Consider the following 25,079-nt stretch of genomic DNA (forward strand, 5'->3'; position numbering starts at 1 on the left):
GCAGCCCATTGCAGTGTTTTTAATGACAATGGTGAATGCGTTACAAATTATAAGTCAGTTAGAATTATGGTGAGAAGCGTCGATCAATACTGTATGTACCAAATAATTCTAGACATAATGGCGGTTGTCGATACATTTTGAATTAAAATTTATGATTAATCGGTTTAAATATTTATGATATGAAGTAATTTAAGTGTCTTCAGAATAAAATTAATTATTTACTTCAGGAGAATTTAAAAGTAATTGGTTCAAAAAGAATTGTTTATTACTTGATAATGGCGAGTGTGCCATCTGCTTCAACAAATATTGATCAAATTTATGGGGAAATCGGAGCAAAATAAGTTCTTATGTGTTGTCAGTGGTGGATGCGTCCTTTGTTTAAACTTTAGTATTGATTGACTCATTCAAATTTATAAGCATTTACCAAAAAAAAAACAATTTATGGAAAATACTTTATTTAGATAATTGAAAAAGATATAACGTACAAAACACTGAATAATACATAACAACGAAGTAGAGTACAATTGTTATTATTAAAAACGGTGGTAAAATCTTAAGTGTTTAGTAGTAGAAAAAGCAATATACACGGTGTGGTTGCCGTTATCTTACAAAACGTTAGAGGGCGCAACTGTTGAAATATTCCGTCTCCGGAAATTTTAGACCTATTTGATTTATACTGTGTCGCGCCCCGGTCTCACCGATCAATGTCACGTGTGTGTTTGTGATGAGAAAAAGACTAGAAGCAAGACAGTCATTATCTTAAAGGCACCATTTTCAATGTTATTTCAATATGTACACACGCGGCAGGATATAATAATAGGAAATATCTTCACTAAAAAAACTCAAAACTAACTCAAAGAACACAATATTACTTTATCTCTTAATCACAGTTTTAAACTCTAAAATCTAAACATTTTAAATTAAAAAAATAATTATCACAACAAACAGTTTAGTGATTGTTAAGGCTGTGTTGCCGCTCCGGCAAGGTGTGTCAACACTGCATTGCAGAAACATAACATGTCAATAAGTACAAAATTCCGATGGTAAAATCGCTACGTAAAATGGCAGTTTTCGGATAACCTAAAAAGGCATCAGCCTTTGGGCAGAAACCAGACGTCCACTAAGACATGTTATCGGTCAAAACAGCCCCTTTTCCTTCTTGAGGGATGTCTTTTTCCACGCCGGAAGGTTCTCAAATTCATCTTTGGACATGTGTAGGAGGTTCTGGAAATCTGAGTCGGAGAGGTATATTTCCAGTTGAGTAGGGTCCACGCCTTCGGGGAGAGGGCGCTGCAAGATTTCCGCCAAAGGATATGTGGTCCGGGATAGTAAAGCCAGTTCTCTTTGAAGAAGTAATTTGGAATTGTCCCTTTTGCCGTCCTAATCAAAAACATTAATATTTGTTAAAGAAATTCTACAAGCATTGCAAACCTGTAAATTGAGTTCCCGGACATCTGGTCTCACCTCCCACCTAGGGAAGAGGTTTCTGAATTCCAGAGGTTCCAAGCCGGCCCACACCAAATAAGCCACCACTTCTGAGTCTTCTTCATGGGCTTTGCGCCAGTAGTTGACAGCGGTTTGCATTGCCGCTCTGCGTTGAGCCTGCCACCTAATAAATTCCACACAAAACACGTTTATTTTCAAATGGCAAATGACCAGAAATACCAACCTAATAGCTCCAGATCCTGTCTGGTCAACACTCAGTTCGCTTTCCTCGTCCTTTTCCGGCCACCAACCCTGCCATAACCACAATTCGTGTCGATTATCGAAAAGGACCAGACCTGAAACCATTTTTTACGCTTAGATATTAAATATTTCTAGATTGCATTTTTGTTGACGACGCTGTGAAAAATAAATATGTTAGTTTGAACCATGAGGTAAGGACTCTGGATATTTTGTACGTTTTAGCAACAGTTAGATTAATAAAAATGCATTTCGTTCGGAGCCTGACATACCATCTTTAAAACAAAGGCGAAACGGTGTGTTGCTAGTTCAAAGTTTATTGGTATAACTTACCTGGTTGTCTCGTCTTGTAAAGCACCGATTGTACGAAGGCATATGGACTAGAATGTTGGCTTCTATGAGGACATAACACCTCCTCTGCGATGAAATTCCCAGTGGCGCTCGACATTTGATACATCCTTGGGGTAAAATCGAAATCTACCTTACTCTTCAATAGAGAGTGGTAGTTCCCCCTGTCTGACCCCAACAAATCTAGAAACTCGCCCTCCTCTCCTTCTTCAATCTCTTCCACTTCAACTTCATCACCACTCTCCATAGCGAACAACTCTTCCGGTCTTTTCTCCAATATTTTACCCAAAAGATCATTGGTTACTTTCCTCTTCTGCTCGCTGGATTTACACCCATGCCATATGATCACTTTTGCCTTGTCCACGTCCACCAAAAGAAACGAGGTACGGCTGCGTAAACTGGCAATCTCCAGAGGCACTTCCATCAAGTAGGCTTCTTCTTCTAGTTCACCTCTAACGATGAACAATTTGGGACCGTTTTGCCTGTCTTCACCGCGTTTTCCATGATGGATAACCATGCTGCCGTTAAAGAGGCGCAAAAAGGCGGCCGGTTCGAAACCTTGAGTCACCCGTATTTGGGGAGCGTTTTCTTTATCCAATTCCACGGTTAAAAAGGCCGCCGTGCATTTTTCATTGATGGAAGAGTAGTTGCCGTGCCAACAGAAAAAGACACACATATCGCGTCCGACTTGGAGGTGTTTTGAGGGGTTCCCGTCCAGTTCGCGCCCTTTGACTGTCTGCCGAAACCTCCAGGAGTAGATGTAGCTGTCTTCATCGTAAAATTGTCCTATAGGGACAAAGGTGTGTAAATTAGAGAAGGATCGTTCAAAAGACTACATTGAAAAACAATCTGCATTTCAGTAGGTATTAAAAATAAGACCATGGGGTGTTTATGAAGAAATATTTTTCAAAATTTGAGCTTATTATACTTTTATTAGTTTTCCTCTATCTAGTCTGGATAATTGATTTTCCTGGCAAAACAGTTTAAATCTCAACACTCTTGGAATGTGCTTACCTTTGGATTTCTCCCCCAATTCCTCGTGAGTGTTCTCCGTTATCCTCCAGGCTTTAATTTCCTCGGTGTCGTAACTGAAAAGGCGGCGAGTTTCTTCATCAAAGTACGTGTCTCCTCGTCCCAAATGGGTATTTTGCACAAGAAGATTTGGATTTTGGCATTTGTCTTTCAGCATTTCATCCACGTTACAGGGTCTGATTTCAATGGAGCCTTTACCGCGTTTCAGACCTAAACAACACATTAAAAAAACCCTTCTATTTTTATTAATTTCACTGTACCTTCATCTTTCCCTCCTTTGGCCCGAATAACTCTTGAGAAATCAGGCCAATCGAGGAACTTCTCCCTGAATAAAATTGTTTCTCGATGCTGCGTGATCTTCGCAAACAACGCCCACGAAGGTCTTTTGTCCGCCTGCAGGGGTATTTCTTTGACCTCCCTCTCCCCAAGGGCTTCGGCTACACTCAGAGGGTTAACCCTGCAATCACTGTAGTTGTACCCATCCTCCCACATCTCTTTGGCCAATTTCAAGGCCATCTTCTTCTTTTCCAAGGCGGCGTTTTTGCCGCTCCATACGTACATCTCCGAACCAAAATCAAATACTATCACTGCAGTTTCCTTGAGCATTTCGTACTTGGGAATAGCGCCCCAGTAGATGTCATTAGGCACCAATTCTTGCCTTTCCAACGTGTAGATCATGTTGGCTTGAAGAATATTAGCCTCGTAAATCTCGTCCTCGTTTACATGTCCGGTTTTAGCAGTAACAGGAATTTCATCCACGCCTAAAAGTTTCCAAAAATCCTGCAGCTGTCTCTGGACCACATCACTGGTAGAAACATTGATCACTTTGGACACTTTGCAGCCTAAATCTCCTGTTTTTTCTATGTGATTGGCCAGGTCAGAGGCTCTGCTCCGCTCGATAACGTTAGAGAAAGTTCCAGTATAGTTATACAAAGCAGTTGAGGTGACTAGCAAGTAACAATCTCCTTCGTTGATGCTGGAAGCAGCCGGCTGCACCAGTCGAGTTTGAACGTGACGTCTGCCCTTAATTTGCAGCAGCATCAGGCCCTTCCAGGGTAGGAGGGTCGTGGGACCTGTGCCCTTTTTCAGCGCCACGCGTTTGAAGTCTTCGTTGCTGGCTAGGCCAGCCAAAGCGTCCAGGGACTTGTTAGAGTTTTGGGACACTGCAATTTAAGATTATTTTATAAGTGATCAATTATATGTATTAAATATAATGATATTTGACCTATACTTGGCTGAAGCATATACAATAATCTCAACTTACACTTTTCAATAATCAGTCTTCTTTTCTCTCTCTCGGCCACCCCCGTAATGACCTCGGTATATTGGCTAGAGATGTCCGTCCGATCGACTAGAGCTTTGATCGGGTTCCTGGAGGTTCCCTTACGACGTGGTACCTACTCAGAATTCCTTATAAGGGATCTGCAAGTTTCAACGATGAAATGTTGTTTACCTGTACATTTTTCTTAAAAGATAATAAGGGCTGCCTGTCAAGAGCATCAAAGTCCTCAAGGTTGATATCCGCCCTCTCGTTTGTGATTTCAGAGCGTTGCACGCTTTCAAAGAACGCGGTAAAAGTGAAGTCGTCAGGTTTTGTGATGGGAACTATACGGTTCTGAGATTTGTCCTCCGCAAATAGAGTGTCTATGATGTTGGTAGAATACTGAATGCTCCAAATTAATTAGTGGTATCACTTACCCGAAGGCTGATTAGGCGCTATCGGGGATAAGGCCGATTTGCTTCGGGAGAGATCAAAATGAATATTTTTCTCTGGGGAAGAGGGAGTCGAGGATGCATCTGAAAGAAATAATTACATGAGAATTCAGTATCAAAAATAAGCAACCTACTTGGTTGCATTATTACATAAACAATGCTTAGCGATGCTAATCACAGAGCGTGTTTTATCTGTCATGAATCCACCAGTATTAAACTGATTAAATTAGATATGTATGAATCATTTATTTTCCTTGATATTAGCCTCAAAAAGTATGTACTTTAACTAATATAAACAGCTATTTTGATAAGAGAGTATTCATTTGATTAGTATAAGCTTAATACCTTCTTTTCCTTTGTATCGTTTCGCTTGCGGGGTTCTCTTGATATTATCCGTCGAAGGCAAGTTGATGGTAGGTGGCGCTTCCTTGGCCTTTTCCCCAATTTTTCCTGCCACGGAGAACTTTTCAGCATCGCTCTTTTCCACGCGACTTTTCCATTGCTGAGAGGCAGCATCTAGCTCGTCTTTTTTCGCTGCTAGTAATGACTTCTCCGAGAGCTCATCCTAAGAAAAAATCACTTGAAATTTCCCCTAAAACCAAACAATCTATTCCACTCACTTCTGGTTTTGCTAACCAATACCAACCAAGAAAAATGACAACCAGTACCAAGTACCACATTTCAATTGCGCACCGAATCGATTAGAAACTCTTTACATTTGAATGGGCGATTGATTTGTTTAGTTTGCCACATGTACGAATGTACGGGGACGGGCGAGTATGTATTGATAAAATTGCGTGCATTTGTGGGTAATTGAAGTGGGATTTTCAAGGTTTCAATAAATGGATTAAGAGCTAAAGTAAGCGAATAACTCATTCAATGAACGTGGTGATGAAAACTTAATTCGAAAATTATCTTTGCACGAAAGAAAGAAAAATCTAGCTTATAGTTGAAAAGGAAATCTTAGCAATTAATTAATTCAAATTAATTTTTTTAATTTTCGTCCGTTTTACGATATTTCTGATACACTTAATTCAGTTCCAATTTTAGGGAAATCTATCAAGGTTCGGCAACCTGGTACTAACTGTTTGACAGCAATAATACTGTCAATGTCTATCATATTTATGGAACAGCTGAATAACACAACACATTACTTCTATAAATACCAGTCGCCTGGTTACAATTTACTGTGATTTCTCCAAACTGAATTTTGAAAATGTTCGCCCTTTTTGCAAAATTTCAGAAAAAATACGAATTGATTTTCATAGCTAACTATGATAGTTTTGCAACCTAGCATTGACATATTGCAGCGCCCATATAACAACATCTCTGTGTTATTAAATCAAATATGGACAATTTTATACTTTAAGATGTTGTTCTTGTTTAGAATCCGAGCTAATTCAAGTTTCAGGAAGCCGAGAACCTGAAAGTCTCATTCAAAGACAAATATTATCAAAGTCACTGTCTGTATTCGACCCAACAAACAAACGGAAGTGAACCATTAACCTTTCTATTCAACCGATAATACCAATAACAAAGAAGAAATCGCCGTTTTTGGGACGTCAGTCATGACTTTACCTTATATAAATCAGCGGTGTATGGAATAAAAAATACGAATTGACTTACATTGTAGCGGTTCTTCTCCTTCAGGGATTTTAGCTCATCAAAACTGTTGTTGTTCAGGGCCACCCTCTTCATCCACTCCTTCTCGCCACTCTCCTGCAATTTCGCTCTTAAATCCGCAATGGAACGAGGCATGGCACCAGCTGTATGCGTGTGAGACCTAAAAACAAGAAAATAATGCACAAAGTGGCAACATCATAATGTGGCTGTTATAAATTTGCTATTGGGGGATTATCAAAGATCCAAACAAATCGACACAATTGATAGCAACATAAACAATAGCTCATTTTGTATAGTGCCAATTCCATGTCTGTAAGGCCTGAATTTCTCAGAAAGTATCCCGAGGTATTGAGTAAGAAAACGTTTATCTTGTTGTTTATCTCAATTATTGAGTTTAGGGGCAGACCTGGTACGCCACTGGCTTCATCTTTTTTTCATAAAACAAAAAAATTAAAAGCTTTCTTCTGTAGAAATTCAGTGGGATACATGTAGTGTGTTATTTAGAATTCAATGATTTGGCCAGTCAATGACAATATGTTGTAACATGTAAATATATGAGGGTTTGGCACGCCATTACCTTATTCTCTACGACACTTCAGTTTTTTTTCATAACAAAGAAACGTTGCGGATTTTTTTCTGTAACAATACAGTGGCGCCACAAAATCTTCATTTTGAGCATACACAACTTAATAACATTAAGATTTATTTTTAACCTTATCAGGGAAATTATCAGATATTAAAAATCTACACAATTGTTTTCCGTAATAGGTAAACAAAGGCGCATTTTCAGTTACTGTACATGCATGTAAGGCCCGAATTTCCTAGAAGACCTCAGGGGCAATAACACAACCAAGACGCACGAGTTACAGGCGTATAACGTTACTTTTTTTATTGCCGAAATTTGTGATTTGCACTGCAAGAAATAACACACTGTTAGAAACCGCGAGACAGAATATAAATTGAAATTAAATATCTCAAGGTTTGGCAACCTAGCATTCGTTAAATTTCAACGCCCATTATGGACCGCATCTCTTTCGCGCTCATATGACATTAACATCAACATGGCTCATATTGGCCATGTTGATTCAACAAATAACAAACATGCTGTTGCCATTTACTCAAACTATGCTTACCTTCTGAGCCCGCTGCCTGACTTGTAAGGCTCCTCGACCTCTTCCAACTCCTTTTGGTCTTCCAAACTGCCAGCTGCGGCCTCACATGATTTGACTACAGGACGCAGAAACGAAGAGCTCTTGCTTTTGGCTAGACACCCTTCCAACTGCAGCCTGCCATTTGAAATATCTCAAAAACTGTCACTTAATGAGGCTCATTATTAAAGGCGCAATTAAACGAGTTAAGTAGGGTTAATATAGGCGCAATTACCATGCTTAATGGTGCCACTGCAGTGCTAAATTCCGTCTAAACAAACGTCGGCCTTGCATTTGTATTCAATTGGGAAATACGGTACTGTCAATGCCAAAAAGCAGTACTAGTTAAATAAATCGATCGAACGTTGACTGCATTCCTATTGGCATAAATTTAAATAATTCTGTCCATCTAGGGCAAAGAAGTGCACAACTAATAATTTGCTAACGGCCGAAACTGGTTTCTAAACGCCACTTGTGTCGTAATGGAATGAGAGAGCGATGTCTTGTATTGTAAATAGAAAACCTCAAGCAAAGCTAAGCAAGTAAACCTAATTCCCCTAGACCAGGCTCTTCATCTGCATTCATTGTTCACCTCTCGCTTGCACCCTCCCTTCAAGGCCCATTGTTACCCCATTGTCGCCAGACGACGTCTGGCCCTTTTACGGGGATTTATCGATCGTGGCCCTTTTCGGGGGTTAAAGCACCCGCTTTTTATTTACAGCCGTTTCAAGTTCCCAACAAAATGTCACGATGACCTCCATTATACGTTCGACGTCACCGAAATGTAGGAAATGGCTCCTCTCTCCATTTATCTTTGACATTTAACACGTCCCGGTTTGGAGTATTTTTAGATCGTGGCCGGGGTGGGTTTAAGTCACTTCCTGCTTGCCCTAAATTTAAACAAAATAGATATTTCCGTTCTTCAATGCCGTAGCAAAAACGTTTTGAAAATCCTACAAAAGACGGATCTGGAAGACCGAGTTGACCACACATTCTCACTTTCAACGAGAGTGTTTAAACAGGTGTATATAGGTACGAACTTATAAGGTTGCAGCAGTCTAATACTTTGTATGGAAGCCCACGAGAACAATGAGATAGGATTAGGTTGAGGTGTGCGAAATTTAAGAACTTGAATAATTGAAATAGAATTGAACTGGGGTGTTACTTGAGACTGAAGAGAGAAGGTAAATTGTTTATGTTGCCTTAATTTTACTTAATATATCGCTATGATGTGCATATGGATCCCAATGCTCGTAAAACTTCGAAAACACTCCAATATGTCTTTAAAAACCGACGGCGAAGCAGCGTCTTTGCCCCTCATTGCCTTTTTTAAATAAAAAACTGAACATTTTTTAGAAAAAACTTTGATATAGTTTTAACTCAGGTATTCATCCCAAAATTGTAAGACTACATCCCAAAACTAGTGTTTTTCATTAAATAAAAATTAGTGGTGTTGCATTCCCATTTAGAATTTCAAGGGCCAAATGCGTATTTTCCTACATTTCACGCGGTTTCATTTTTTCTACGTCAGGGATTTACTTCTAAGCCCCTTGTGTTACATGAGAAAAAGGTAGAGGATGAAGCCCATCACGCCTTTCGTAGGCTTCAGTGCGCTTTTCATCTGTTGTTCACAGACGAAGGGTCATTTCATTTAGACCTCGTTTTCCAGTAAATCCAAAGTATGTCGAAGAAAATAGAAAACTCTCTCTCTGGGTGCGCCAATGAATGCGAAAAGAAAATCATCGCCTATCGATTAATGTGGTACGCAAAAGGTCAGTTTATTGTGAACACACACTGATGACCCTCGACGATGCGCATTTACATCGAACCTCCATAATCTTGTTACCAAAGAGCCTGAACCAAAGTGTACCAAGACTTTGAAACGCGTAACACCCACTCAAGCAGGAAAAAATCAAATCACATTTCGCGCTTTCGCAGTGACCAGAATAAACTCATTTAGGGCAAGCTTTACTATGTCATAATGTGGGCTTTCTTTTGGGGTCCTTGACATGTTTCCGCATCAACATTTCAATAAATTAGTACAGAACTATTTACCTCACAATTGACGCAAAATAACCCACATGACTTCTCACTTGGAAAAAACGATTCGAACTTCTATTTCCCGCCGCTTTTCCAGTGCTATAGATTATCCACCAAAACAAAACTTGCAATGCGAGCGTAGTGACGTACCCGGAAACGTCACGCGAAACCGACTTCTCGACAGTCTATGGCCAACTGACTGATGATGGCTATAGGTTTACTTGTAACAAACGAAAATCGAAACCGGCGGCCAGGGGCGGCTCAAGGGGGACTGCATTGAATTCTAAAGGAGGCAATTATGGAAAATACCTTCATTACCCGACCACTTAACCATTAACCTACGCAATTCCAGGCACGAGCTATATTTCAGATGGTATCTTTGCGGTACCGCCGCGAGGTACTCAGTAATAAGTAAAAAAAATACGTTCTCCCGGAGCAGGCCGTGCACTGATGAAGATCGGTGACGTAACACCGGTGAGAAGAAGAGAAGAGATATTTGTGATTATAAGGTGTGATTCATCCTTGAGATTAGTCACTTTCTTGTTAGAACTGTTCATGGAGGTTTCTATAATACCAAGTAACCATTATGTAAAAGGGAATATTTGTAACCTGCCTCTGGTCAAAGACTCGCTCGCAAATATCTATTCTGCGTTAATGGCTCTGGGTACCACCTGCGGCACACGCATTAGTACTTTTTCCAGGTGTATACGCTCTCAATAAATTAACAAGGTACTTAGGCCGATCGAAACGGACCCCGACGGCGGCACAAAAAGACGCCTTAACATGCTCACGGGAGCGTAAAATTGCATCGCTTCTTTATCTGCTCCTCTTGCAGGTTGTGGTCAAGCCCAGAGGGTCACTGACTCTATTTTATGTGACAGTGTACACCAAAAACCGCTAATTTGATCATCATTTAATAACAGAAAAATCCCTCATTTTCCAATGAGAGAAAATCAGAAAACGAATTGGTTTTCGGCTTTGAGAACATAAGCAGTGACGGAAACTGAAGACGTATTAAATTTCAAAAAGATTAAAAATTCTATATGTATAGATCTCTTCACTTTCAGCCATGTTTACATGACCAAGATGCAGGATACCCCACTGATTTTCAATGGCCTATCTGACAATTTTAATCAGTTCCTCCTTTGGATCTTACTTTCATCATCAAGACCATGTGAGGGAAGTTGGTGAAAATTGTAGCTCATTTTAAGACCATTTGTTATTAGAAAATTTAATCACACCCGGCACTGGAATTTAGAGAGGAATATGTCCAAAAACTGAGGCATACTAAGGCGAAGAAAAATATAATTGCAACATTCTGCCTCCTTGTAAGGCTATTTTTTTATTAGAAAATTTAATTCGTCCCGCTTTTGTAATTAACAGCTAAAGAATGCAAAAACCAGAGCCATACCAATAAAAACAAGAAAAAACTTACTTGAAATTCAAATTCAGCTTACTCTCCTTCTTGAAAATGCTTTTGACCTCCCTCCCTCCCGAGCTCTCGCCCTCCGAGGTGGTCTCATCCGCACCGCCGCTTTTGATCTTCAATTTTGCTATTTTAACTTCCTCCGTGTCGGATTCGGAACCCGATTCATTACTCGAAATACCTTCGTCGTCCTTATCCGCGCACATTTCGTTTTTCTCCGGTTTTACTCGGCGAAACGCGGATTCGTGACGTGGGCCGCCTTTAAGCAGGCTGCGCGGAGACGCGAACGATTGACTGCGTCGCGGCGTCGCAGTTTCTGATTGGGCAGGCTTCAAAATCCCCTTTCTTTCAACTAGAGCTATATCTAGAAGATTTTCAGGCTTAAGAAGTTTGATTGTCAAAGGTATTAAACGTACCTTTTTCCATGCGTTTCTTCTTGGCCTCTTCCGCAAGGCTCCTCATCTGACTGGCCAAGGAGGACATCTCTGATTGGTGGATGTTGATATTCAAATCTTCAGTCTCGTCTTGAGGTTCTTCAAGTTCGAGGCCGTCGCCCAGAGACTGGAAGGCCGAATCTGAGGAGGTTTTCTGACAAGTAGACCCTTCGGGTGAAGCGTCGAAGCCTGCTGCGGTAGATGAGTGCAGGAAGTAGATTAAACCAGCGCCATCTTCCAGAGAGGAGGCAAAGTCTAAAGAGCGGGAGGAGTCCGTGAGGCTGGCAAACGTGTGATATGTCAGGTTCGAAGGGCGAATAGGTGGGTCTTCTTGGCGTAGCAGGTTGCGGCTGAAACGCGTGTGATTGTGTAAAATATAAAGAGTTTTTTTGGGGGTAAAAAAAGAAGAGTAGACGCGTGTTTGTATGTGCAGTTCACGGCGGAGCGTTAACCACTGAGGCGTCGCGATTGGCTAAAATTAGAAGCCTAGGGAACTGTGCCAAGAAAAAATTGTATTTTGAGGAAATTTTGTTACGAAGTGGCGGATGTGTAGGTGCTTGATGGAGCAGCCGCCTGGTGAAAACATGTTTCGAATTTAAATGTGACATATAACATATAACGGAATTTTGATTACAGGAGAAGCAATTCCTCAATCTTAACAAGGAAATTTCTACGCCACAGAGCGTAAAATTACAAAAATATTTGTATTAATATCAACGAATTTTCATGAAACATTATTACCGGCCAAATGAAACGTATCACTTCAAAGAAAAGGTGTATAAGATAATAAATTATGGCATTGTTATTTGCTTTTTTGGAAGTAATTAGCCAAAAATTAGTTAAATGTCGAAAGGTTTCGACAACCGACAAGTAATTTTAGCTCCGCAACCTTCAAGTACATACGTTTGAAAATAATCACTAAACACAAAGTTGCCACTTACTCCAAGCAAACTACATGGAATCCCTTACCTTTCTTGCAGCTCATCTGACGTCACGGGTTGCGTCCTATATCGCTCGTTGTTTCTCTTCTGCCCGCTCTTCTTCGGAATAGCACCAGTACTTTCATCGGCACCTCCACTTTCTCCTTCAGTGATCAATTGTTTCTCAAATGATCGAACTAACTCCAACACCGACAGAGGTCGCGCTTTTCTCAAATCCCTGTCCTCCTCTTTATCTCGAGTAATGGCGTTTGATTGGACGTTAAAATCGGAACAAATCGTGTATGACCGGCGTGAGCTGCGTCTACGCCTCTCTTCAGTGTTGTCAACCTCTGGGGCAGCGTCGCCGCAGAATGAGAGTCGTGGACGGGGCGAATCTGCGCGAAGAGAGCCTGATTTCAGAATCGGTCTCATTTCACCTAAAAAAAATTTACTTATACGTCACTTTAATTTTTTGAATATCTCAGTTTTTTAATCTATTAAAAAATAAATAATTACCACCATCTTCACCACTTGAAAACCGAGAATACCGCCCCTCCTGGCCAGTATCTAAGACTTCCCTTGCCCCCGCTTTAGGAAGCTTCAGAATAGGTCTCATGGGCTTACTGTCTTCACCCTCATCGGTGTCGGTACTAGACTTTTTCTTAAGGATGGGTTTTGGCCCATCAGAGGAAGTAGTTTCACTTTAAAAATACCATGGTCCATTGAAATCTTCAATGCAATGAAACAGAAACTCACCTATACGAATACTCATCAGAGAAGCTTTTCTTTTTCAATATTGGCTTTACTGAATCCTGACTGACTTCTGGCTCCAGGATCATTTCGGCACCGCCTGCGGCGGCCAGTATCACTGCTGTGGTGATGGAAACGTGGGGGGTACTGCTAGTACTACCTGAAATTCGAGTTTTGTCGTGGCTGATATGGCAACAAGATTAAAAACAATACCTGCACTACTCGCTCCGGATCTGCGCTTGAGAATGCCGTGAGGAGAGTTAAGCGAAACGTCGTCATCTTCGTGTTTTGAGGGCTTACGCTTTAGAATGCCATGGATGTGGACTTCCGGCGACTGCGTGCGCCGCAGCTCTTCCAAAGAAGATCTTCTTTGACTCTTAAGTATTGACCTAGAATGTTCAATCCTGCAGAATGCATGCGAACTTAAAATACAAATAGATTTACCTAGAATCAGAAGCCTTGTTGGCGACATCCGGGCTGCAACTCCTGTGACGCATTACCGTAGATTCATCCAAGCTGCGCCGCTTCTTCAATATCCCCTGTTTCTTCTTGCTGGAAGCAGGTTCTACTACGCTGGGCGAAAACGTCACTGGAGGTGTGTGAGTCGAATGCGCCTCAGTCTTATCATCTTGAGCGCCTTTTCGTTTCAGAATCGAGACCGGCACTGCGTGAGCAGCACTAGGAGCTTCATTGACAACCACAACGGCCTCCTTTTCCTCTTTAGATTTTCTTTTGAGTATTGATGAAGGCCTTGTAATAAATCTCTCGCCCTTGGTTAAATTTTTTGGGGACTCTCGTGTTCGATTGGCTAACCGCTCCACGCGAGCTAAAGTTTCCCGAGTAAAAGCGGTCAGTTCCTCCATCCTCCTGGCAATATTTCGGTTAGTTTCAGTGTCGGAGACAGAGCTCGGAGATGGGCGCTTAACGGCACCAGTTGTAGTTTTCTATTCGAATAATTTAATATAAAAAAAAAAACAAAACAGAAAACAGATGTTTGCAAAAATCGAATACATGGTGTTCTATTAATACGATAAACACCACGAGATATAATGCTTATGCTACTTTTTAATTTGGGCTATTTCAGAGGTTAAAAAAATTAATTTTTGTCGTTATTGTTGCTGATCCATTCACTAACTTACTTGCAATACACGATACATACCTCTCTGTCGGAATAGCTATGATGACGCGTCATCCCACTGGGACTAGTTTTAGGGCTGGAGATTTGAGACTTTCGCACAGCAAAGGGTTTATACTTGTGCGATTCTGAAGTGGTAACGCTTTTTCTGGCATTCTCCATGTGAATGGACAATTCAGAGCGTCTAAAATTTTAAAGCTACTTTAATTTGAAAATGAAGATGTGGGGAAGTACCTAGGTGCGACTCTCGACACAGTAGAGCTGTGAGTGATGGAGCAAGGGCTTGTGGGTATCGCCACATTAGGGGAAGTTGGGGCAGTGAATAGTAACGGAGAAGGCAGACTTGTAGACGTGGTCGGAGAGGCAGTGTTAGTGGCTGACGGCCTCGGCGCTTGGTCCAATACCTCTGGAGGGAAAAATCGGCGTCGGCGTCGGGCGGTTTTCGGATCATCTAGTAATTTTTTTTTTCATTTCCTTTGAAACCCATATTGGAAACTTACCATAAAGGCTGTTCGGGGGAGCCACTTCAGAGGTGAGAGATCTATTGAGGTTCGACTTTCTCTTACTGCTCTTGTCGCGCTCGATGGTGGGCTTTGTTGCGGGCGAATCTGACAGTGGCGACGTAATTTTCTAAGCATGTTTAAAACCACTAAAGTATCGAAATTGAAAATCTTCAATGCATATAGAATTTTTTTTTCAACACAGGCAAAATTACTTTTGTTTACTATTCAATATCTCGGAGTTTGATTATCGCCACACTGTAGGTATGTAACAGATTTTTAGAGCCTCCTCGAACTACAAATTAAACAGTCGGCTGATAGTTTCGTTGCATTCGAAATTCATCACATTCCGTGCATATATTTGCCTTTCGATTTAGAGCCGGTGAACGTGAGCACACACGTATCTCTTAACATCAAGATTTATAGAAAATATCAACATGAGCAGAAATTTTAGACTTTTTTCATTTCTTCTTTTTCTTTTCAACAGCAGATGCTATTAGAATCAAACACAAGTGTTGCTCGTTGCCTGAGCCATAAAAGATGCGCAATTTTGATAGAGACCCTCACTGGGGTGCTTGTGTTTTTTTCAATGACATACGGTGGCCTTATTTTCATCGCTATTTTAAGTTTCAACATAATGTGGTCTTGCTTAAACAACAAACTTACCATCAATGAAGCCTCAACTATTTAGCAAATATTTACGTGGCTCGTTGCCCAACACGTTTATCACTCAACATACAATTTTGGCAACAATGCTGAATTCATGGAGAATTATGCGATCCTAATTTTACACTTACCTCAGTCTTGGGCGAATTGAGGTTTTTCTCCTGGGCCTGGGCTCTCAGCCTGGAAGCCCTCGTGGTCCTGGGGCCCTCAGATCCGCTTGAGGAAGCCGCTGCATTGGCAAATTGCTCGGCCAGCTGCTTGCGCCGCTCCTCCTTGTAGCGCGCGATGCCACTTGCTCGCGTTTCCTACCAACAAAACCGTAAAACTTTCAACTTGGCAACAATGCATTAGTTACCTTAGACGTTTCGGACATGGCGGCTTCATCGGGGCAGGAAACGGGGCGTAACCATCTGATGGGCAGTCTCGACCGTTTTTTAGAATATTTACCTGGAAAAGAGGATGACAGAGGTTTTAGAGCAGTTTTAGCAGTTTTGCCCTGAGGGTTATAACAGATCAGATGGTACCACATCGCAACGGGTGCTTCCGCGATCACAGTAGAGTACTAACTGGACTGAATGGCTGACCGGGTAATTCATCAAACCATACCCTGATTTAAATTAAGTGGCGTGTTAGGTTTAATGATGTAGTACGCGGGATTGCTGTAATTCTTTCGAACTGACACACTCATTAAAGGGGTTATAATTGTTTTTGATATTTAAAGAAATTCACTTAAACATCTAAAAATACGATGTAAATAATGAAATTGGGAGCGGTCCAATGCATCTGCTGTAGGAGAAATCTCTATGAAAACGTTCATAGACCGAAATCTCATGTATTTTCCTGATTCCTGATTGCCTAATCGGTGATAAATCTCTGCATAAGTACTAATTATTGTTAGTCGTGTTTCTGATTGATTAAGCAAAGTGTTTATAGCACCGAGTGAAAGTCGATTGATCATTAAATAATTGATATGGGTTAAAGTGGTGAAAATCTTCTCTTTGAAAGATGAGAGGCAATTAAATAAAATCTAAACGAGGTATCTCAGGCACTTTAGGCCAACTGGTGCGCTTTCCTTTAACTCTCCATATACAGGAAAATATCGTCACGGTTCGTTGACATTCCCAGATAAACAATGCTGCAACTTCCCTTCGAAGATAATGTTCGGGTAACCCCAATTCACAGCTGCCAGCAGGAATTCCAACGGTACTTTCGAGCGGTAGAAGGAAGTACGCTGCAGTACCACTATCCTTGAGGTTCGTCCTTCGGCATTTGCATGCAAGAAGTTCGTTTCGGTCACGTGTGGTCTCCGCCCACGGGCTGCGGGTTACAAGAAGTCGGACTTTTGCATTAAATCGGTGATTTAATCCCCAGAGGAAATCGCCCCGACCCACGCCGAACCCACAGAAATAATCGATTTTAAGTATTGTTTTCCTGCTGGGAACTGGTTAATTGCAATTGGCTTTTTTGAAGAAATTGTTATAAGATTCGACACCACTGTATATGTATTTTAGGGAATAGTTTATTATGACGTAAAAAATAAATTAGAAAATCCACTTCAGAAAAATCTAAAAATAAAATTCCTAAAATGTTATCTCAAACGTTAATCGACATACTTTCAATATTTACACTATTTGCACTCGGCGTCTAATACACAATCAGTTTTGAGTTCAATTTTTGGAAACTTACTTCACGAATGCACACTAAATCCTGCTACACTTTAAGGCACAATTAACAGGGCTAAAAAATCTTGTGAAATTTGTCGAATGCTCCCGCGAAAGACACGAAAACTTGAATGAAAAAGTACCGCATATACGCGTAAGGTCGGCGGGATCAACCTGTGGCTTTCAGCAGGAGGCACAGACCTTGATCGCAACACAGTGGGGGATTGAATTATCTTAAGTCAGTGATATTTACTTCAGGTTTTGTCCAGCGGATTTGGACATTTCAACCCAGCGTATGGACGGCACACCGACTGGGACTGGAGGTTTCGCGGTTTCACAACGAAATAAGTTTATCGTCTTTTGTGAAATCATGCGCTGGTCCGCGATGTGTCATCGACATGTAGTCGGGCTTTGTTTTGCTTTTCAACTCATATACTAAACAACAAAAACAAAACCGGCTCTAGCGACACCATTGATAAGGTGATAATCGCCCTTGGTGCACATATTATATCTGCCAACTATCGACTTTTGATTGAGGAGGAAGAAAAACGTAATTCATTTTAATCGAGAAGTAAAATCAACCACACCAATTAATTGAAAAAAAAAATGAATAAGGCAAATACAAATCGATAGTAATCTATAAAGAGAGATGCTGCCATCTATTACGCTGTAATCTAAGTTCGATTTGAAGCGAACTTAAAATACCCAAGTTACCTACCTCCATCTAGAGATGGAAATTGGAAACTTTCAACGTTGAGTTGTAAATAACAAAGGTTCAAGAAAAATTATGGAATTGAAAGGTAAAGGAACAGATTTAAAATATGAATACATAAAGAATTAATTTCAAGCGGATTTTAATGTCTGCTACAAGTCCATTTACGGCCATCTTAACGTGAATCGTATATGGAAATAAGTAATTAAAATTAGCATATTGCCCGCGGAGATCGATGATCTATAAGGTGAGAGTGAGTAATGGGAATGACTCAGAAATTGCTGACAGAAATATCGCTTGTTTGTTTAAATTAATGGAGAAACTGGCCTTAGCCAAGCAAGCAGGCAATGAAGCAAGAAAAATGTCTGCGCCATATCGTCAAGAAAGTAGTGTCTGTTAAAAATTTATAAGATTTATGTATTTTGTTTGTAAAAATTTCATTTATCACCTCTTTTACACTAAAAATCGAGCATTTCATTGTTATCTATTGAACTATAGTAACAGACACTGACAATAACTTATTGCGATAAAATATCTGTGTAAAAATGTCTACGAAATAAAAAAAAACTTAAATAATTGATAAATATCGATGCATTTATTATACGTGAAAAGAAATGTTGAAACTTGTCAAAAATTATTGAAGGACAAGATAATTTGTTTGTCATATTATTAAGGAACTAAAATAGTTTTTTCCCGTAAGAATGACATCAAACGTATTTCGTTGAAAATCCCTCTTTAGGTCACATGATTAAGTCTATTACAATCTAAAAGACGTGCTAGGCAATATTGCAAACGACACTGTAGAAGGAAATAATTGATAAGAACTGATATAAATGAATATTTAGAGTCTCCTTTAACGGCATAAATTTAAGCAAACGGCCTATGGAACTCAACGCAGTGGCGGCTTTAAGTAATTTTTTGTTGGATAAATTTGCGATTTAATTCGGTAAAAACCAAAAGCGTATAAATAATTATTTACGACAGCTTCGTGGGCAAGTGAATTATGACTAAAGTATTTTATTTTCTTTATTAAGTAACAAAGTTATGGCTAAAAAATCCTTCTTGTACGCCAAGATATATTTACCTTACAAGTTCTTTCAATGTCCGAATTATTTTATGTTCCGACACCAATTAAGTAAGTGGAAATAAGGAACGAACTTTGAAAACAAAATAAACAAGAAAAAGTATAGAAAAATACATACATTTCCTCCTTAATAACATTATTTTATTTGTGATAATAATTAATAATTAACGTGTACTAAAAGCTTAAAAACCGCGTCATCTTAATAATAATAATAACTAGCTTTGAGTTCCCTAAAGTCGCCTTAAATATTTAATTAGCACTACTATACAAACACACGCTTGGAAACATCAAAAACGATACTAACAATCACACCTCTAAACGCGCACTTTAAAGCTTTAAGCGGACGACACAAACATCGTTTCAGATCCGGGTGGTTGCACCAACAACACAGTGGGAGGGAGCTACACGTTAGTCAACCTACAAAAGAAAACACAAGAGGTCACTACTAAGGAAAAACTGCGTTCTTCGTTTAGTTAAAGGAAGAACGCAGCTTTGGGGCTACTATAATAGTAGAACTGTATGACAATAATACGTACTATGGCTGATGCGAGACAAGATGCAGTAACTGGCAAGATGCACACAACACAAAAGTGGATGACCATTGGTGGAGGTGAGGGTGTTAGGGAGCTGTACAGGATGATTTTGACGGTTTACGCAGATGATTAAGCTTGTTCTGACCATTCAAAAAATACGTAACTTATCCGGGGAGAATAACAGATATTGATTATAAGAATAAAACAAAATAGTTGTATAGTTCCGGCTTCGTATCTATTACACAAGAAAATTACACATTATTAACAGACACAAATAAGTTTGTGGCATAAAATGCGTGCCATGATTATTATTATGGTTAATAAAACGCATGCTCAGAATCGTGTGGGTATTAATTACGTACTGCTACAAAAACAAGGCAACAATGAATGACATAACAGCAAACAACAGGCTCAGCACTGCCACTAAATCTAAGGAAGCCAGCTGATGGGCGCATGCAAGGCCATAAGAGCAGGCCACCGCCACTTTGGCGGGGTCCCGGTACCAAGCGGGGTTCTTCGGGTCGTAGTGCTCTGAGCTACAGGAGCCCCTACTCGCTTCTAGTACCATATTGGAGCTCTTGGGCATGGCACCCGAACATCTGCGCGAGGTTTCTAATACTAACTTCGGGCTCTTAAGGCTCTCTAACGAGTCCAGACGCAGGCTTTCGTCCGAAGAGCAGCTGGGGTTAGTGTTAGGCTCAGGCACACTGCAGACGGGCTCACCTTCAAGGTTATCGTAGATCGAGTCAGTTTTCTTGCTGGTTTTCACGTCGTTCAGCTCTTGAAATGACGCTATCAGCTCGTCGCGATGCTCTCTGAAAGGGGATTGACCTTTTTTCATCTCCTCTCTTTGTACCTCCTCCTCCATCTTCTCTACATCGATCTTCCCATCATCCGAGTCGATAGTCTCATAGTCGTGCTCAATCTCCACCTTGTGACACTCCTCTGAACTATCCTTGAAGCAAGATTGCACAATATTGGCACTCTCCGCAGGAAGAGAGTGTACTCTCAACTCGCGCACTTCTTCTAAATCAACTAGGTGATTACTATCTATCACAGCCTTCAAAAGCTTCTGGCAAGGCTTCAACGGTTCAGGACTTGTCCTCTTGTTCTCCAACTCTTTGAGCTCCTGCGTGATCCTCTCAGTGGTGACTTTGGCCTCTTCTGCTAGAGCATTTAACAAATCGTCCAAAGAGGAATTGTTTGAGGCCTTGGTTTCCGCACTAAGATCGCTAAGAAACTTGAGGCGACTCTCTTTAAATGCATCTCCATTCGCCCTCTTCACTTCAGAATCACTCATAAAAGCCTTTCGGGTCTCGGTAATATCCTTGCCCTTCTCTCTTAAAACCCTACGGGCAATTTCCATGGCGTCAGCTATGTCTGTTAAAGTCCTACTTTTGCCCTCCTCATCACTATCTTTGATGTCTTTCCCTAGGATGTTCCCAATATTTGCAGACAGAGACCTCACAGCTCTCCTCTTCTTCAAATAATTCAAATCTAGCTTTTTAGGGTAGGCAGGAAGAACTGGTTCCTTATTAGAGTCCTTCCGTAGGTTTCGGAAAGCTAAGTCATCTTTCACTACATCCGGGAGTTTCTTAGGTATGTGGCTGTATATGACTCCAGGAATTGCATGGAGGTAGTCACTAGGTGGGGCAGGGGAGACTGGTCCCAATGGAATTCCAAATGGGGGTTGCAAATCTACAGTTTTGGGGCTCGCATTGGCGCGCTTTACGCTGCGATAACCCAAATCATCGAAAGTCACATCAGGTTCTTTGGTAGGTTTCATGATTTTCCTCATCTCCCCTTCACTGTCATATGCCTGACTCATTGGAGATCCCAGCAAGTAGCTCATCTTCGATAAAGCGGCTTGAGGATCACTAATAGTTGCGGATTTCTCCTTGACTAGTTTCCTATTGTACATATCATCCTCTTTCGTGTCAGGAATTCTGCCTCTCTTGCCAATCCTTCTCTTCTTGGGCGAATCTCCCCTTTTTTTCAAATCCTCAGCCCTCTGAACCAACTCATTTTCCCTTTGCTCAGCCCTTTCCAATAAATTTTCATCTCCAAGACGAAGGCTGTTGTAAATTGCTTCTAATTCATCCAAAGCCTCCTCCAAATTTGCAGACTTTCTCAGAGGATCATCTTTGGGAACTCGACTTAAAGATTCTACTAATCTATGGTTAACCTCATTAACAGTGGGGGAGACTGGTTTAAAAGGACTTGGAGTCCTTGGAGGAAGAAAAACTTGCGATTGCACATGCGTATGACTAGTAAACATCTGAGGAGCAATCTTCTGTTGTTTATTTACACTTTCCTCAATTTGCTTCCAGAAATCCAAAGCTTTCTGCGTAGGAAATTCCTTCCTAGGCTCGACTTTATTGCTTTGGATAACTATTGGCTTCCTGCTTCTGGGCTTCTTATCCGCCAAGTAATTGTATCCATCAACTGTGTGTCTTTCACTCCTGCTTCTGCTAACATATTTAGGCTCTGGAGTGGTAGATGCAGGCCTCACAGCTTGGGGTACTTGATTAGGTATATGAACTTCAGACGTTGATCTCGATCCAGACCTCAATTGACTATAATTAAAAGATTTGGACCTCGGCTCAAAATGCACAGTTGTAGGTCTACCGTTCTCAAAATAATGTGCATGCACGGTCCTATTTGGATCTCTAGGAGGGGGCTGTGGGGGTTGTCTAGTGCACACTTGAGGTCGTAAAATCGGAAAATTCACGTGAATCACTCCATTTTCTTTGTCTTTATGAATATTGGCGTCATAAGAGGTGCTACGCTTGGAGTTGTTGTAGTCATTCATGGATTGGGGGGGCTTGTATGAGGGGTTGCTGGTAGAATTGCTCACAAGGTACTTATGCACCCCATGGTTGGGAGGTATGGTGTTGATTTGAGGGGATTTAAGTGAAGGCAGAGGGCTGCGACTAGGAGATCTATCTATGTCAGACTTGGAAAGTCTCAAATAGTTATGAGGGTTTTCTCCGTCTTTTGAATGCCTTTTGAGGTATCTTTCAGTCCTAGCAGCTCTGGATCTTTTACTATGATTGGCCAGACTTTCATCGCTCCTTACTTTTAAAGAAGAATTCGATCTCAGTGAGGAATCTTCATCAGAGCTACTATCATGTCCTAAGTTGGTCCTGCGAGCAGCAGCTCTAGCCTTCACCAATTCTTTAACTTTTTTCTTGGAAATGCTGTCCCCAGACCCAATAGAAGTCGCTTTTTGATTAGAAGAGGAAAGAGGGAGTGATCTTCCAATGTAGTTCGAAAACCCCCCGGAAGGGTCTGATAAAATTCCAGTATCCTCATGATGATGATACCCATTGAAGTTTTGCTGAGGTTTGTGAGGAAGCACTATATGATCAAAACCTCCCACAGTTTTGGGCTTACGTCTCTTGGATTCCCCCTTTTTTCGGCGGCGTCCCAAGAATCCCCTTTTCTGCTCCTCCTCACTACTGCTCTCGCTCTCCTCTTTCTTCTTCCTACGGAACAAACTACCCAGGAACCATTTCTTCTCCTTTTTGGCCGACTTCTCAGGATAGTCATAGCTCAAGGTGGATCTCTTAGAGAAGGTGGGGGAAAGGTAAAAGTCCTGAGCGGTCTTATAGGAGGTGATCTCTTCGGTGCTGTTCATGGTGATGAGGGGTGCATGAGCATCGTGGTGATGGCGGACGTTTGTTTGGGATGACCATAGGCGTGGTCGGTTGCTCACGGTCTGGAAAATTGAAAACAGATTGTTTTTATGCACTGTTTTATATATATCGCTAAATATTGTTCAGAAAATTTCACGGCAGATTTCAACAGACTGTTACTTAAGAAATGAATATGGTCATTTTCCACAGGTCCATAAGATATTTGGGATAAGTACCATCAGTAGGGATGTAAAACAATTAAATATGTACACGTTAAACTCTAGGAGCCGTAGGGAAAGGATCCATATTCGTTTTCATAATTTAACAATCTGTATCTGTGCGTTTAGGGACCTATATTTCCAGGCTTATTTTCGTATTTTTAGATGTAAAACCCGCCCTAGAATTCTCTAAACAACATTTTCCCACACCATTCCCAAACATACGGTGCAAATTTAAGAAAAATATTCCTTGATTTTAAATTACCGAAACGTTTGTATAAAGATATATCCACAATTGCTTTATTTTCGAAATACGTAGGGATAAAATTTAGGGAAAAAATCACTTTATATATTACAACGCTTTGAACGCTTTAAAAATCCGTAAAAATGGTTTACATAAAAACTTTTTTCTTGTTTTAACGCAAAAAATATCCTCATAAGTTTGCACTATATGTTTAGAAAAACTGCACAAGGAGAATATGCGGATCTTGCAAATCACCGGATATACAGGTTTGCTTAAACGGGTAAAAACTTTTACAAAGTGGAATGAGAATCGGTTCTCTACTTTTTCTGTAGCTATCTCCTGCCAATTTTAAGATCCCCATAGTCCCCCATATTGTCAGAGATGCGTTTCGATCGACATTGGCTGTTTTGCGAATAAATGAACACAATCATTGATGTTCTCTATTTTTAGCAGGTAGAAACAATGAAAAATGATCCTCTGGCAACATTGCCTTGGGACTAAATTTCACTTTCGTTGAAGCGTGAGTGTGTGTTCCCACATGATTACAACACAATATTCCATTAATCTAGTTTTGGGATTGATGGTACTACGTTATGGCAACATTGTAATGGGCAGGTACCTTCAAGAAAAATCCGAAGCAACCTTGAACTTCTGCTTAACATATGAAATCCTATAGGAAAACGGTGGTTAGGCCAAGTGCCAACTGAATATACGAAGTTGACGTTAATATAACAATGTGACGACAATTCATAGTTATCATTAGTATTCAAATTGATTATGGCACGTCCTACGACATAGCTTTAAACTATGATTTCCTGTTTTAAAAAATTGGACAGATGCTGACGGTGATGGGTACTTACTTCGTGGGCTTGCAAGCAATAGCAACAAACCATTGTGTGGTCTGCAATGGTAAAGCGCGACTGACCATCACTTTAGTTTTGGTCTAACCGTAGGCTGATGTGACATGAAATCATGGTAGTAACCCAAACATGGAGCTCCAAACAAACCTATTGTGGTGTGACTTATTTACGTATTATTGAGCCAAAGTCTCATCATTTACACATTGATTGAGACATGCTAATGAGCGAAAGTCAAAACTCATTTTAAGACATTGTGTTGTAGAGAAGAATTCTTATTTATGCATTGAACTGTTGATACATATAAGACTTTTGGGCCTCAACAGTACGATGAGTGAAAGTGAGAGATGCCCGAAGCTTGGCATTTAGGTCAGTTAAATAATTCTTGCCACATATCAGTGTTCAGAGTTAATTGCACTAATTATACCATGCAGTGAACAACCTTTGCCGGTGAAAAAACCACGTGTTTTATTGGCAGTAACCCCGTTAGATTGGCAAAGTTATGAAACGTAACACTTTTGTAGCCTCCGGGGCAACGATTATAGAATTACACGTGAAAAGAACAATGGGGAACGCTACAATAAGCCTCTAGAATGCGAGTCATTAAAGGCGTTTCACGCACGCCGCTCTGTTTAAGACACTTACGGTGAATTCGAGTGCTTATTAGCAAAGTAACAGGTTTAAACAACGAATTGTTTTCGTCCAAAGCGAATG

The 25,079-nt window shown here is 40.6% G+C and overlaps 1 protein-coding gene across 1 annotated transcript; it reads right to left on the reverse strand.

Moving 5' to 3' along the window:
* Positions 1-438: 438 nt before the first annotated feature.
* On the reverse strand, positions 439-24,451 carry LOC136411554 (supervillin-like). Its single transcript, XM_066394164.1, has 26 exons — positions 24,369-24,451; positions 20,132-23,129; positions 15,774-15,865; positions 15,550-15,723; positions 14,753-14,882; positions 14,487-14,703; positions 14,277-14,436; positions 13,562-14,061; positions 13,331-13,506; positions 13,124-13,277; positions 12,884-13,068; positions 12,417-12,804; positions 11,430-11,797; positions 11,023-11,377; positions 7,533-7,685; positions 6,403-6,559; positions 5,122-5,341; positions 4,762-4,860; positions 4,517-4,707; positions 4,328-4,460; positions 3,324-4,226; positions 3,046-3,273; positions 2,017-2,817; positions 1,670-1,781; positions 1,432-1,609; positions 439-1,380 (listed from the first exon to the last, which is right to left on the reverse strand). Exons 1-26 carry the CDS (start codon positions 24,399-24,401, stop codon positions 1,138-1,140), a joined length of 9,348 nt encoding a protein of 3,115 aa, XP_066250261.1. The 5' UTR covers positions 24,402-24,451; the 3' UTR covers positions 439-1,137.
* Between the last annotated feature and the right edge of the window lie 628 nt (positions 24,452-25,079).

Source organism: Euwallacea similis, chromosome 10 (assembly GCF_039881205.1).
Source record: "Euwallacea similis isolate ESF13 chromosome 10, ESF131.1, whole genome shotgun sequence".
NCBI lineage: Eukaryota > Metazoa > Arthropoda > Insecta > Coleoptera > Curculionidae > Euwallacea > Euwallacea similis.

Excerpts from the sequence above, each read along its gene's own strand:
- LOC136411554 (XM_066394164.1), bottom strand. The coding sequence starts at position 24,401 with ATGGTTTGTTGCTATTGCTTGCAAGCCCACGAA. Across the intron at positions 15,866-20,131 it reads GATCTACGATAACCTTGAAG|GTAAATATTCTAAAAAACGG; the intron begins GTGAGCCCGTCT and ends CCTCTTTTCCAG. Across the intron at positions 7,686-11,022 it reads AAGCTGAATTTGAATTTCAA|GCTGCAGTTGGAAGGGTGTC; the intron begins GTAAGTTTTTTC and ends TTCAAATGGCAG.